A 14,361-nucleotide genomic window follows, 5' to 3' on the forward strand; every position below is an offset into this window, starting at 1 on the left:
GTGGCGGAAATTGATTCTTTGTAACGTTCATGCCGCAGATCAGTCTGCAAAGCAGCTGGTTAGTAAGCAAGCCTTTGCTAATATTTCTTCAAGGTCTTTTGCGAGCTAGAGAACACCCACTTCACACAGACGGCCTGTCATCTTTGGCTTAGAGAGGCAACAAATGTGCAGTGTGGTGGTTGGTGGGTGAGCACCCTCCCACAAATACACGCATGCACAGTTGAATGTGGGGAGGAGAGCTGTGATGATATGACAAACATTGCATCCTGCTCAAATGTAATTAGTGGGACGACTTCCGTTCATCTAATTGACTTTTTCCACATTGTTATGTTATTTTGCCTCAAATAAAATATATAATATTAAAAAAAACATGTGATTGGGCACAATGGGCAACAATTAGTCTTATAGATTTCATATAAAATGAAGAAAACACATTTTTCTCTCATTTTCTTATAATGTCAAACCAAAATTATCCACCTATGCAAATCTAGGGATTTAAATCTAAAGACTGACATTTTCTAAACAGAGATGAAAAAAGGATAAATTGTTTAACTGGATTTACGTGATGAAAATAGCCTGCCGTGGGTGGTACCCACTGGCACATGTCCAATGAACATATTGAGAATTGTCAAGTCTTAAATGGACATTTGCAATGTTATTCTAGTTAGTATTTGAATTTATTTCTCCCTTCTGCCCTTGCTGGAATGAAGATAAGGGTCTTATCTTATCTCTGTTCACCTTCTCAGGTAATTTATTGCTTTTGTCTCGGATGATGAAATGGTTAAAGTATGGTATAGACCATGAAAACAAAGCAGGTTTGTGGCACAGATTAAGAGGAGGTTGGTTGAAAATCTAGAAAGAGAAATGACAAAACTAAAAATATGAAATGTGCAAAAGTGCCATGAGCTGCTGGCAATATATTTTGTTTGTTTGTGTGAATTTCAGTTGAAACTCCTCTTTTAATTAGCAGTGGAAATTGCTTTAATTGCTGCTTTGCTTAGTCATTGAAATATAAAGTTACACTAAGATGGCTTTCTAGTAGAACTGTTTGAATTATGTTCCGCTGTAGCAGTCAATATTAAGGAAGGAGAACAATGCATATGTCTTGAGAAATTAGTTTAGTTTTGTTTTCAATTACTTCAATCTGACCATTATTTTTTGCTACCAAATGTACAAATTAGTGTTAGAAGTCAGCTGGAACCATTCGAGTTGAATTTGGGCGAGGTATTCACTGGACTGGCTCCTGGGCAGTCATGGTTAAATGCTCCCTCCTCTCATTTTATGTATCTCTCATGTTAAAAAAAAAAATGCACACTCCTATTAGCTAACATTGCGATTTCTGAATGTACTTTCCACAGCAAAATACTCCTTGTAGCCATTTTTTATCCTAAAAGCCATGTGATTGAATGCAAATACCCTTTTCTATGACAAGAAAACATCATGGAAAACAATTTCAAAGACAAACAAAGTGTCCTTGAGCCAGACACTCTTGACAATACATATACACAATACACCTGGATATTTGTTACCATGTTGTGTATAATTATCACGGTGTCTTTTATTTCTTATCATGGCATGTTCTCATTTTTCCTACTTCGACAAGGTCCAGTGGAGAAACTGACACAGGGAAAATTGTAGTTCCATTCCACATGGTGTGTCCAGTTAAAGACACCTAAGCAGCGAGCGAGCCAATCTTTGACTGGATGTAGCAGTCGCCCACATAAATGTCCGCTTGGCTCTGCTCTGATCACATAATTGCTTTCTACACACCTCACCCACACAAGTGCACAAATACTCGGAAGCAAGCAGAGCGAGTACATATACTAGAGCTCCACACCACTGGCCATAACACACAACATGCACAACAAGAATGCATGTATGCCTATGATCTTACGCATTTGAAAAAATACCAAACTACTCCTACACAGTCCAGTTTTAGTGAGTTTACAAGACACTAGCGCAAGGATACCAGCCAAAGGGTAAAAAAACAAAGTAAAAACCAACCCGTTTTCTCTGTGCAAAGACAAAAACTCAATCTTTAACCCCTGACATCATTGTTATTTCAAGATAGCAAGGGAATGTGAGCGTTTTGCAAACTGGAATATTAAATTAATGGTACATGAAAGTCTGTTAAAAACTAAAATGCATGTCCTGAGGGGTTTATATTCAGTGTATATCTCTTGGAAAGAGGAATATTTCATAACTACTGAGGGAAACATGAATGTCAGTCATAATATTAGGTACAGTACACTGCACTTGCAGTTCCATTTATCACATTGTATGTTAGGGCATATTGTTGGGGTGAATATGTGCGATATGGAAGATGATATGAACTCTTAAATGGCAAAAAAACTGCTTGTTTGTCTATTTTATAATCACAGCTCAATCATTTCATTATCATAGCATACCACTTTAGACTGAAGTCACACAATGCTGATTACAAGACTACACATGAAGCAGATCCACCATTCTTAATAGCAAATGCAAAAAAAATCACTTTTGATTGTTGGGAATCAAACTCAGCATCCAAATCACTGACAGCAAGACACCATCAGAGAATTAAATGGAAATTGTTAAAGGAAGCAACATTATAGCCAAGTCAAGAGACACCCAATATAGAAAAGAGGAGAAATATGATAAGTGTTGCTCCCAGAAACTAAACTAGGAAATACTGGGTTTAATTACATCACAGACCAATGAGCCCAATAACTGAAGGAAAGAATGGGTCCTACCAGAGTTCCTTTTGGAGATGTACTTGACATCATCACCGTTTCCTGAGGCAAGCAACGCAAGGATGAGAAGGAGAAAGAGTGAAGTCTTCATTGCTCTCCTCTCCATTGGGACCTTAAGAACAAACAGGACAGAAATGTTAGACATAAAACACCATGCATAATTCTGTCACTCTTCCAACTAAAACAAACAAGAAATTATCATCAAAATAAAGTTAATTTTAGATGTAAAGAGGGTTGTCCTACTCTTGGCATAGCCCACTTTATTTCATTAAATAATATATATAATATATATATAATTTCCCTTTAAAATAGACAGAGAAAAAAAAGAAAATACACACATACATGCACACAGAGAGCCTTTGAGTAACCTGTGGCGAATCCTATTGATTTTCTTATACTCATACAAACACGCTGGGAGGGTAAAGCTCCAAACGAAGGGTAAAATCAAAGCAGAGTTGGCATGCAAGCGCGCATTCCACTGTGTTCTCCATAAATATGACAACAGAAACATATACTTCAGCCGGACCGTGAAATAGCATCAGTTTCTCAAGGACAGTGTAGTCGATCAAAACGACATGAGTGATATTTACGAGGTGAGAGAGAGAGAGTGCTTTAGTATCAAAGACTGGCAGAACAACTTAAGTTGATGAGATGATCGTGGTGAACAAAATATGACGGTATTTATAATTTTTTTGTAATTATAATTATTGTTGGTGGTTCAAGAATAAATAAGTCAATCTACAGAAAGCTAAGAATCCAAAGGGAATGAAGAATTTCATTAAAAAATAACCAAGAAATTCCTAAAAGACGGTTAAAGAAGTCTGTTATTTTCCTATTTCCTACTACTGTAAACATACAATATTAAAATATCAGGTTATTATTATGCACCAAGTCAGTAAATGTGCAATATTATATTTAAGAATTGAACATTCTGATCATACTTTAGTTTGGTCTGCAATAAAATTGTACTATTGCATATCTGACTTAGTTTAGGAAAAACTCGCAGACATCAACACGGCAGGATTTCATCGGTGACTAACTGCGCCAAACTAGTTCTGGCTGAGCAAAGGTCAAAGCCAAAGTAAATCATAGACAACACAAACTACTGTGTTTGGATTAGCAGCCAAGTGTGAAAAACAGTGTGCAATGCATTTAGATGAAGGCTAAATGGCAGCATGTGTTACTGGATTGCATGATACTCCCCATGCAGTTTTTTTTTGATGATTTATCTCTCTGTAGTGCTTCATAAACTAGGTTGAGCATCCCAACAAATTCACATTCAAACAGCAAATATTTCAAATAAATCAGACATGGATTGTTTGATCACTTTCAAAACTGGAGCAATTATAAATGATGCATTATTCATTGTAAATCGAAGCAATTCTAGCAGGCACACTTTGAAGAGTTCAGTACTCTTGGCTTGTGATACACTGTGTTTGTATCTGGCAACCTGAAGTTAGCCTACTTGCATTCCCCATAGAAAGTACGCGTGCAAAGAGTATATTTCTCTAAATGACGTCACTTGCTTTTAACAAACTGTACACTGCATCTAGTATATATTAAATAAACAATGTTGTATTTGTTTATACAGCATTATATTTGTTGTTATATAAAATTTACTATGGCATTAGACGACAGCATATGACTCACCATGGAGCATGAAAGCTTGGATCATCCAGTTGCTCAAATAGCAACGCTTCCAGCTTGTCTAATTAACCATGCTCTCTCACGCAGTTCTTTCTAACCCAACATACAACACCTCCTTTGGCATTCAAGTGGTGACTTGAGCATTCTTTGGATAATTTGCACATGGCACTATTGGTCTTAAGGTACATCTGTAAAATCTAAATTATGTCCCTTTAAAAAAAAGCTAGACAATCATTGTTCTTGTAACACTAAAGATATGTGTCTCATTTATATAGTCAGATAATGCAAGTGTGAGATTGCTCCATGTTAACTGGCTAACTTATTAGGCCTAGTGAAAAGGCATTTTGCCTGCTGAGTTACTCTGCATGAATGTCACCAGTGGCAGCGAGTGAATCAATGGGCTTACTAAGTGTTTTCTTAAGATTTGTTTGTTCAATACAGCCATTGAAAGTGTATCGGTTGCCTGTGTCTTACCTTGACCACCTGTGGATTGTTCAAATTTGAGCCATTTCGCAAGTTTATTTCTCAGTAAATAAAATGTCACTGTATATATTATATACTTTATGTATATATATTCCATTCATTCAGCGGAGATAGGATCCATGTGAGGATAACCGATACAGAAAAGGACTGAATTAATTCTTGTAAAGGTGGTTGATTTTTGAGAATGTAAATAACAAAGCCAATGTGAATTTACATAAAAACTAAGCATTCACATGCAGAAAGCAGAATTTCAGCATTGGAATTCACCATTAACATGAAAAATTACCAATGATCAGTTGAAAGAAATAACTATTGCACCCCTGTGCATCTTAATGAAGTTCCCTTCAAATGGAAACTGCTCATTTTACCAACATTTGTTTAAATACACACACAGGAGGACTCAGAGTAAAAAGGAGAGCAAGGCAGAATAAATACTATTAGAGCATTGCTCACATCCTCCCATCTTTCATCCTCTCTGTGGCCTTGCTTTAGGTCTGTCAGTCTGTGATAATAATGTGCCAACAGTCGAGCATGGGGAGATCCAAGCGGGGTCAACGTGGATGATCTAAGGCACACTATGCATTGTGTCACAGAATACATCCACTTATAAATACTGACCTTTGCTTTGTGCTTGTTTTTGTGTTACTGTGTGTATTTTTTCTTTTATTTTAGTTGAAGTGTGTTATCATCCCTCGGCTCTTTTTGCCTTTTTATAATACTATGTGCTCGTCTGATGGTAAATGATGTGATGTTTCAAGAATTGCAAGCAGATGTAGTAAACGCAGTTATGTTCATGTCTTTTTGATCCTGGAGTTTACATCTTTATAGCTTATGAATAATTGGTGGTATGATAAGAATCACAAAAGGAGAAAATGCAGTTAAAGCAGATGCAGTACTATATATGTTAACTAAGTAGATGTAGTTCTTTATTTTAAAGACACCCAGGGGCAGACTCAATAGGTCACTTTGTTCACTATCTTCTCGTTAAGAACACTTACTGAAATTACTATTCCGCCATTATTTGTGGAGGGATTCAAATTAAATTTAATAGGTATTTTTGGGATATATTGGCAAGTATACCCAATATTTTTGTAATTTTTTTTCTTAGCCGTCATACAAGATTTATGTAGTGTAATGTAAACATTGTCACATAATGCTTCAAGTGTTTTAACTGTGGAAATTGTTATTTACAATGTATAGCTTTATTATAACTAGTTTGCTTTTGAGTCACTTTAGTAAACTTGTGTGAAAAAACACACACACATAAACCCAGATAGCAAGCTATTCTTGTCTCAAATAGACCAATGCTAAGCCATTAGGGTGCATCAGCCACACATCCAATATTAAAGACAGCCTGGAGCTCTTTTCTGTCACACTATCTCTTCTCTCCCAAACTGCATGAGTCATGCTGTTTTAGTTACAGAGGCAGTCTGTGTTTTACATGGAAGCATAAGTTGCGTTGTCATCATTAAGAAAAATAGGATATCTGTCCTTTTAATCTTCTCATCAGGATGTGTAATTAGTTTGAATATGGATTGAAGTCTGGCACTGTACTCCATTTAGGATGGATATAAATTGTGTATTAGACTGAGGCTGAGCGCCATCTAATATCTAACTAAGTACTTTCCTTTTGCTCTCTTGACACATGCTTTAGTGTACTCGTGTGCACAACATCATTTTGGAACTCAACGTTTTCGTGTAATCTTTTTGACACCGTGACTGTTTTACACTTCATCGTTTCATTTGAAACAATGGAAAAAGTTGCATTGCATTTTCGGGATTTCTTTTCTTGGGCAGAAGTTTTCAGGAGGGCAATTCTCACAAAAAAATGGAACTAAAAGAAAGAAACAATGTACTGCACAACCAATTATACCTCCCTAACATGACCATATCTAGCACTTATCTATCTGTTTCAGATGATAAATATTAGCTTTGATATCTGTCACAGAGATATTTGTTTAACATTGTTAATAGGGTGTTTTGGGAATGTGGGAAAAAAACTGGAGTACCCAGAGAAAACCCACCCAAGCCTGAGGATAGGCAAATTCCACAAAGTGCTGAACAAACGATTACAAGTGTATTTCAGTGGAACAAAGTGACCTCTATATGTAAGTGAACCAAAAACTGAATAAACTGTCAAATTATACTGTCATTTTTTATTTTATGTAAAGATACTTATGTTCAACAGGTGCAGTAATGGAATATATTCTCCTTGATAAAAATGGACATTAAAATGCAACACGAGAAGGCATAAAAGCTGTGACCATCCCCATCTGCATTCCCTAATTTAAAAGACACGGTGCTTATTTTAAGACCAGTCCAATTATGCACACCTCTTTTAATGATATGTTGATTTAATACAGAAAAGGACTCTTGTGGAGCAACTGCAGTGTGTAGGTTAGGCATATGCTGTGACACAGCAAGCTATCAAGATCAAGCTTTATTTGTTTAGAAATTTCTAACTACAAGATGGGGCAGAAGGTACCACCAATTAATTTACCATTTTAACAATGACAAATATGACATAATAGCAAGTACATTTTACATGAAAACTGATTACTATACCTTTCTGTAGGGAAATAAAAGTTTAAGGAGGGCCAATACCCAGATTTGTCTGAATACCAACAATGCCTGAAGTCTTAGTTTGGCACCTTAAAACAAATTTAAGCTAAGAACATATTTCACACATCATCCCCCAATCCACAGTGGGCACCTTTGGCTATACTGAGATTGGCACCACACTAAACTTTACGCCAATTTAAAGCTCAACACCTACTAGTATTTCCACACAGCAACATCTCAACTCCAATTTATTGCGATTACTATTATACTCTCAGTAACTGAGAAGACCGCAGGTGGTTATGATATTCTGTTAAACCAACTAACTTGAATATTCGACCTACCGCTTGCTAAAACTGCCCTTTTGACCGTCACTGTCAAGATAGTTTATCTGTATACTGAGTGAGTCTTACAACTCTCCCTGGCATTCCTCATCAACATGACATGCTGTACCCTGGAGACTGCAAGTGCTTATGATTCAAAGATCTCACAATTCAAGGCATTACCACACAAATATTACAGCTATTTTGAAGAATCACACAAAAAAAGCTGTTTTTGACAACAAGGATCACTAGCTGACACACTAACTGAACAGCAATATCAGAAATAAATAGTAAAATGTAACAAAAGTCTCACATGACCACTAAATACTAATACATCACTAAATATTTACATTTGTGATTTTATGAAGTACATCGGGGATTTCAGAAGGGTCTTTAAGGCCTTCACAGTATGAATACGAGGCAACATGACACTGACAAACAGAGCCACATTCATGGATGCATGCACAGAGTAATACACAGCATGAGGTGGGTGCTAATGAATGCAGTACCACCTGTTCAGTAAATGATTTAATTGCTCTCAGCAGATTGGCATTTTCTCACTTTTACACACTAACAGCAGCATTTAACAGGTAAGTCAGGCTGTGAGGCTTTGAGAAGTCTTTACCCTCGCACCTTCACTAATTCAACATTTAATAGCATGGCTTGTGATCACAGCACCAGTTGCTTTCATGTAATAAGAAATATAAGAGGGTTAAAAAGGATGAGAGGTAAAGCTAGCTTTCAAAGTGGCAATTTAAAGAATGGGGATGCTAAGTTAAAGATTTGCATGAGTGTGTAGAAAGGAAACCATTACATTTCGACATAAACTCTTTCACAAATGTGTACAAATGCAAATATGTTGACTATATGAACATGATTCATAATTAAGGTATCCACGTTTTTTTTCCATCCCGCCATGCAAATTTTGACGAATCAAAATTCACTCTATACTTAAAGAGCTCATGTCAGGGTGCTGAAATCTGCATAAACCACACTCATGTCTTTATAAAAAGAGCATCCATTTGACACATCTAAGCCAATTTTTACTGGTAAAAGACAGGCCCCAAAACTTAACTTTCTTAATCTTCACTTTCAAAAGTTGGTGTCATTGAATGAATTGATAAATACCCTTATTTAATTGATTCATAAAATACATTTAGAGTAAGTCATAAAAGGTTTTTTGTTTTCAATCCCTGACCTTAATTAAATATGCTTTTCATAACAGGAATTTCAAAAAGCTAAAATATAGTATTTATTTTAATTTCAATATATTCTAACAAAACAAAGAAATAACCTTCCAAAAATCCAATATATACTCTAGTATGACTTATATATTTTATTTTCACCTTCATTGTGAACTGTTGGCTGGTACGACTTAGTCAAAAAAAATACAGTAATTTCTGCTTTACTATTACTATTTTGCATATTTTAATTGTGTGTGAAAGTCTGCACAAATAATAGCCTCCTGTCAATCATTCTATCCATGTAAATGATCTGAAATGTGTATAAATAAATGTTTCTTGTATAATTCTACAGAACATATTAACTTTAATGACACTGATCTTTCCTCTGCAGTGATTGGGTGTTTGCTTGCCTGGCATAGATCTACAGAGAAAGGATTAACCACATGGCAAGACTTTCCTCAGCACTGAGCCACCTGCCTGCCATCCAAACAAGCAGCAGTAAAAACTAAGGCTTCAGTACATAATTTACAGTGTCCGTTGAGCCCTTTTAGAAAAGAAACAAGATACACTTGTCTCTGGCTACAGAGTAAACCCTCAAGTCTGTCATTTACAGTCAAGGGAAAATTATTAGGGCATTGTGTTTTCCTCAAGCCTGGTTCATTTTAACGGGTGGTGCCAATAAAAGTGTACACAGTGACTTATGAACCAAAAAAATGATAATAAATTTTAAAAAAAAAACAATTTTGACATTGCACTGCAATTTCTAACAATGGTAGTGCATAAGTCATTTTGGTCATTATGCCGAAAATCCCAGAAATGGAAAGATAAAAGGTTTTAAATTAAATTCTGGTGGAAGTTCTTGTCATTATCCTATTTATCCAAACAAATATCACATTAGTTTACTAAGCATCTCATCTCATTTTCTGAACCGCTTTATCCTCACTAGCGTCACAGGGGGTGCTGATCCCAACTGACTTCAGACTATTGATATTCTTGAATAAATAACAGAAACTAATCTGTATATATTGGAATTTTTCTATTCTTACTATTACTATTTCTATAGAGGAACAGTAATTTCCATTAAAAAGTTATTCATAACCTGAAAATGTCATATGTAGTGGTACCACCATATTGAATTACTTAATGTGAATCCTTAAACACCCAGTTATTCCCCGTCATGTATAATCTTAAAAATTAAAGTTTGTACCAATGTGCTCCATTGAAATTTCGAATTGACTTCCACAGTTGGAACGGTTATACCCAAAGCTTGTTCATGCAATATTTATTCAAGACCTTTTTCCAGTGCCTGGTAGAGAGCAAATCACAGCAGAGAACCACGCAAACAGCAAACTGCTGAGTTGAAGCTGTTTATGTAGGAACAAACAAAAATGTGCTATGAAGCGTTTCCAAACAAGTATTTTCATTGGTTCTCTTCATTACAATATTTATGCTTAGCATGCAACACCACAAACATGCGACCTAATTTGTGGTGGTATTTTTTTAATTCAATCATTGCTTTAGTTCAGGTTAATATCCTCGAAATTGCATCATGTATATACACAAACACATATACGCACAAACATATATATATATATTCATTAACATCAATATGAATGTTCATTTTATATGTGCTGCCCCTTATTAAATACATCAAACTCAAACATTATCAGTCATTTGACCCTAAGGTCATGTCAATATGCAGGCCTCCAATGAGAAATATGATGAGGTCAATTGTATGAAGAGATCAATGGAGATTTGCTTGGCATTCGGGTATGTTTTTATTGGATATAAAGCCAAAAAAAGAATGAATGCGGGATTTCACATTTGGTTGAATTGTGTTTGTGGGCCATCTGGATTTCCTTCATTTAATTATGCCAGCTTTATTCTTTTTTTTAAGGGGAATAAAGTCCAAAATAAATACCATACATACAAATAGTGGGTGGCCAGAACTCAGGACAACTATAAAGGATTGCATTTAATACTATTGGATTGGTTTGCGCATCGGCCTCACAGCTCTGGGATCCTAGGTTCAAATCCACCTGTGTGGAGTTTGCATGGGTTTCATCCGGGTATTCCGGTTTCCTCCCACATTAAAATGTGCATAATAGGCTGATTAGACCCCCAACGGCCCTACAAGACATCATAACTCTATACACTTCATACACAAACACCTGTAAAACTGCATGCATACATACACTGAATCCACATTGGTCACGCCCAATCTTGTTTGTTCCAGTAATAGTTTGTGTGTCCTTAAGTGTTTCCTTGAGTGCATAAAAGGGACTAGGGTGTGAGATGCTTGCAATAACATACACAGAGGAGCACTTTTTGATGCACTCAGTCTACTTTCACACTGCATGGCCCACAAATTGGCGCATTAGAGGCGTTACTGTGGATTAGGGATTTATTTACCTGTCTCATTAGAGATGCAGCTCACTGCGTTTACTGCACTTGGATCCAGGTTGAGACACAATATTTTCCTTTGATAATTAGACGTGCGATGACCTCGGTGTAGTATTGTCAATTACTTTCAAGAAATGGGCAAGGACATTGCGTCTTGGGTATTAAAACCCAAATACTACTTGCATATAATACTTGCAACTTTTTAGATACAATAGTTGGAAAGTATGCACAACCCCGAAAGGGTGCAGACGTGTTGTCCTAGCAACGAAAAGGAAGAAAAACTGTTGTTGCCTTTTGAACAAATAAACATTCACTGCAAGACTATAAAGTATTAGCCTGCATTAAGAGGTTATGAAATGAGCTCACACTAAACTGGATAAATGCAGTTTGATAAATGAATATTTTGCAAATACAAGAGCTATTGTTTCAGTTTGTAAAGATGTCGACATGTAGCCAACAACTTGTTTGTTTCAATTTAAATATTACTGTGTGTATGTAAATAAATTGGGGGAAAAAAATACCTGTTTTCTTTCAGTAGGGGCATGTTCTTATACTTCTGTACAGTACAGGAAATCTTTAAGATTTCTAACTACTATTTTCAGTAGGTTGTTCAATTCTCATTCATTTCCATCAACTGCACTTTTCAAAGAGGCCAAGTAAACTGAAGAAATAATGGATTTTCTTTAGGCTATTTTGTGCAAGGTAAAATGAGTGTGGAAGAATGGCAAGATAATAGAAAGCTAAAGGAAAAAATGACATAATGCATATGTGTTGGTTTGTTTGTTTCTATTATCACTCGAGACAAAGAATGATCCAAAAATCCAAACTGTCTCAGTGCATTGCGCAAATACCTCACCCATCACATGTGATTTAGTAACTTTACTCTGTGGGAATGTGTTAGTGTAAGGTCTGTGATTTGAATCCATCTTAATGTGAAAGTCTCAGTGTGTGTGTGTGGCTGAGAAGTGACACAATATGGCACCATTACGCCACTTCTAATAACATCACATTCAGCACAAAGCCTTTCAGACCATAATAATGTCTGTATACAATACTGTGTGCATGCAAGATTAGGGTTAGTGCCCACTTGTAAAATGTCTTCTGGAGGCCTTTGTTACAGTCAACAGTGTCCAACCTAGTTTGAACAATTTCTGTCAAATACCTTGATTTGTTCTTTAGAGGTCATTTTATGTTTATACTACACCTAGATTCATTGCAAAATATTCCAAGTGTGTTGTTTACAGGTTTGTTATTATTTTAGTATGTTGTCTTAACACCAAAAAATTTACACACAAACAAAAATGAGTCTTGCTCAAGTCTCAGGATAGAGACATTACAGCCATGACAGCCCCATATTGAAATACCATATGTGCTCATCAATTAAACATCCAAATGCATAACAAATAACCACACACAGTCTGCTGAAAGACAAAGAACACCTCAGAAAATACACACATGGTTTGTTGGTGTAATGACCCATTTGGCATTGAAAACGTTGTGAATGTGTTTTGCGGGTGTTAATATATTTCTCCTTGACACACACAGTCAGTATTACCAAGTGTTTATGGTAAAAGGGCCGGCATGTCCCAATGTGGGACACATGCTTTCACATGCTTCTTCACATGAAGCTTTACCACCTGCAGAGCTAAAGCATCTTCCTAATAAACCATCCGATTTATTCAAAAAATATATATACAACTAAAAAAATTCAAAGAAACAATAAAAGTGTTGTTGCCTTGTATGAATTCATTTGCTTGAACTACTACAGTTATTTTGCACATTATTGCAACCACTTACTGACCATATAATGTATTCAGTAGTATATGAATTAACCAAAACTATTGCCGAGTTATTCTAGCCAGTGCTGAAAATTTAAAGGCATGTAAGATCTTTTAATAAGCAGATTTGTGTCAATTCAGCAGTAAAGATGTTTTTTCTTCCAAAGAAAATGACTGAGATTTGACTAAACACTAACTGTCAAATTCAGTACTCTCACACATAATATGGGGCCTTTATACTTTAAATTCCATTTAGCACAAAATTTGTGATTAGTAAAAATGCAAGGACAAATGACTAGCCACAAATATATTTAAAAATACCGTAAAAATTTACTAGTGGACTTTTGTGAACTAAATTGTTGCTAAAGGGCATATTGAGGTAAAAACACCATTGCCTGCAAAATTCCATTTTAATTGGTGTAGTCGTGCAATAACCTTTGACCCCTTCCCAGATGGTAAAAATAAATGCATCACCACATTTTTAAATTACGTGCATGTATTTTTATATCTACTTCATTGGTACTTTGCTCTGAACGCAGTCTCAGATAATACAACAACAGAGCTATGGTATTTTTTTAAAGATCTCTGTCTCATTGCATGACTTTGACTCTTACACACTAATGTGTCATTTTCTTTGCACAACAACAACAACAACGATGATGAAAGTGGATGCAACGGATGTAAACAGTACGTACTGCTTTTCTTGTTTTCATTTTGGGCTGTAATACAAGATGGAAACATCATTTTGGGTAGTAATACATAATGAATCAAGTAAGGGAAATAGGGATTCCCTAGAATTGTGTTGATCACTTTGTTACTTATTTAAAATGCAGCAAATGAAGTATGAACATTTCCCTTCTCTCATTGCGATCGTCTGCTTTTCTTTGGGTTTCTAAACTGTGGAACCAAGAACAAATGTAGATGGAGATGGATAAGTTATTAGGTGATGTAATAATGAGAAATACATGCTAAAAAGAGTTGTTTAATCTGTAAAAAATATCCAGTTTCAAAAGGAATTACAATAAGGCACTATGTTTGGCATATGGTAATGTATCCGGATTAGAAATCATGTTTAAACTAATTCTATGAATCAGAAAGTTGTTTAATTAGCTTCAGCTAAGACCTTAATATGAAACATTAAAAAGGTAAAAGTCTAATGTGTTTATTTATCTATGCCGTCTAATTGATAATTATCATGTTAAGTCTCAATTCATCGCATTTTCTGAACAGCTTTATCCTCATTAGGATCGCA

At 35.7% G+C, this 14,361-nt stretch overlaps 1 protein-coding gene across 5 annotated transcripts in view; it reads right to left on the minus strand.

The window, feature by feature from the left end:
• il1rapl2 (interleukin 1 receptor accessory protein-like 2) overlaps positions 1 to 14,361 on the minus strand; it is a 122,105-nt gene that overhangs the window by 98,499 nt on the left and 9,245 nt on the right. For 4 of the 5 annotated variants that reach the window (XM_077733244.1, XM_077733242.1, XM_077733243.1 and 1 more), the window contains exon 2: positions 2,733 to 2,844. In XM_077733244.1, coding sequence (XP_077589370.1) covers positions 2,733 to 2,838 — 106 coding nt within the window. In that variant the 5' untranslated portion in view covers positions 2,839 to 2,844. Of the gene's footprint in view, positions 1 to 2,732; positions 2,846 to 14,361 lie in introns of all 5 variants that reach the window. The other variant, XM_077733245.1, reaches the window with a different exon arrangement.

This window comes from Stigmatopora nigra, chromosome 14 (genome assembly GCF_051989575.1).
Source record: "Stigmatopora nigra isolate UIUO_SnigA chromosome 14, RoL_Snig_1.1, whole genome shotgun sequence".
NCBI classification, from domain to species: Eukaryota; Metazoa; Chordata; class Actinopteri; order Syngnathiformes; family Syngnathidae; genus Stigmatopora; species Stigmatopora nigra.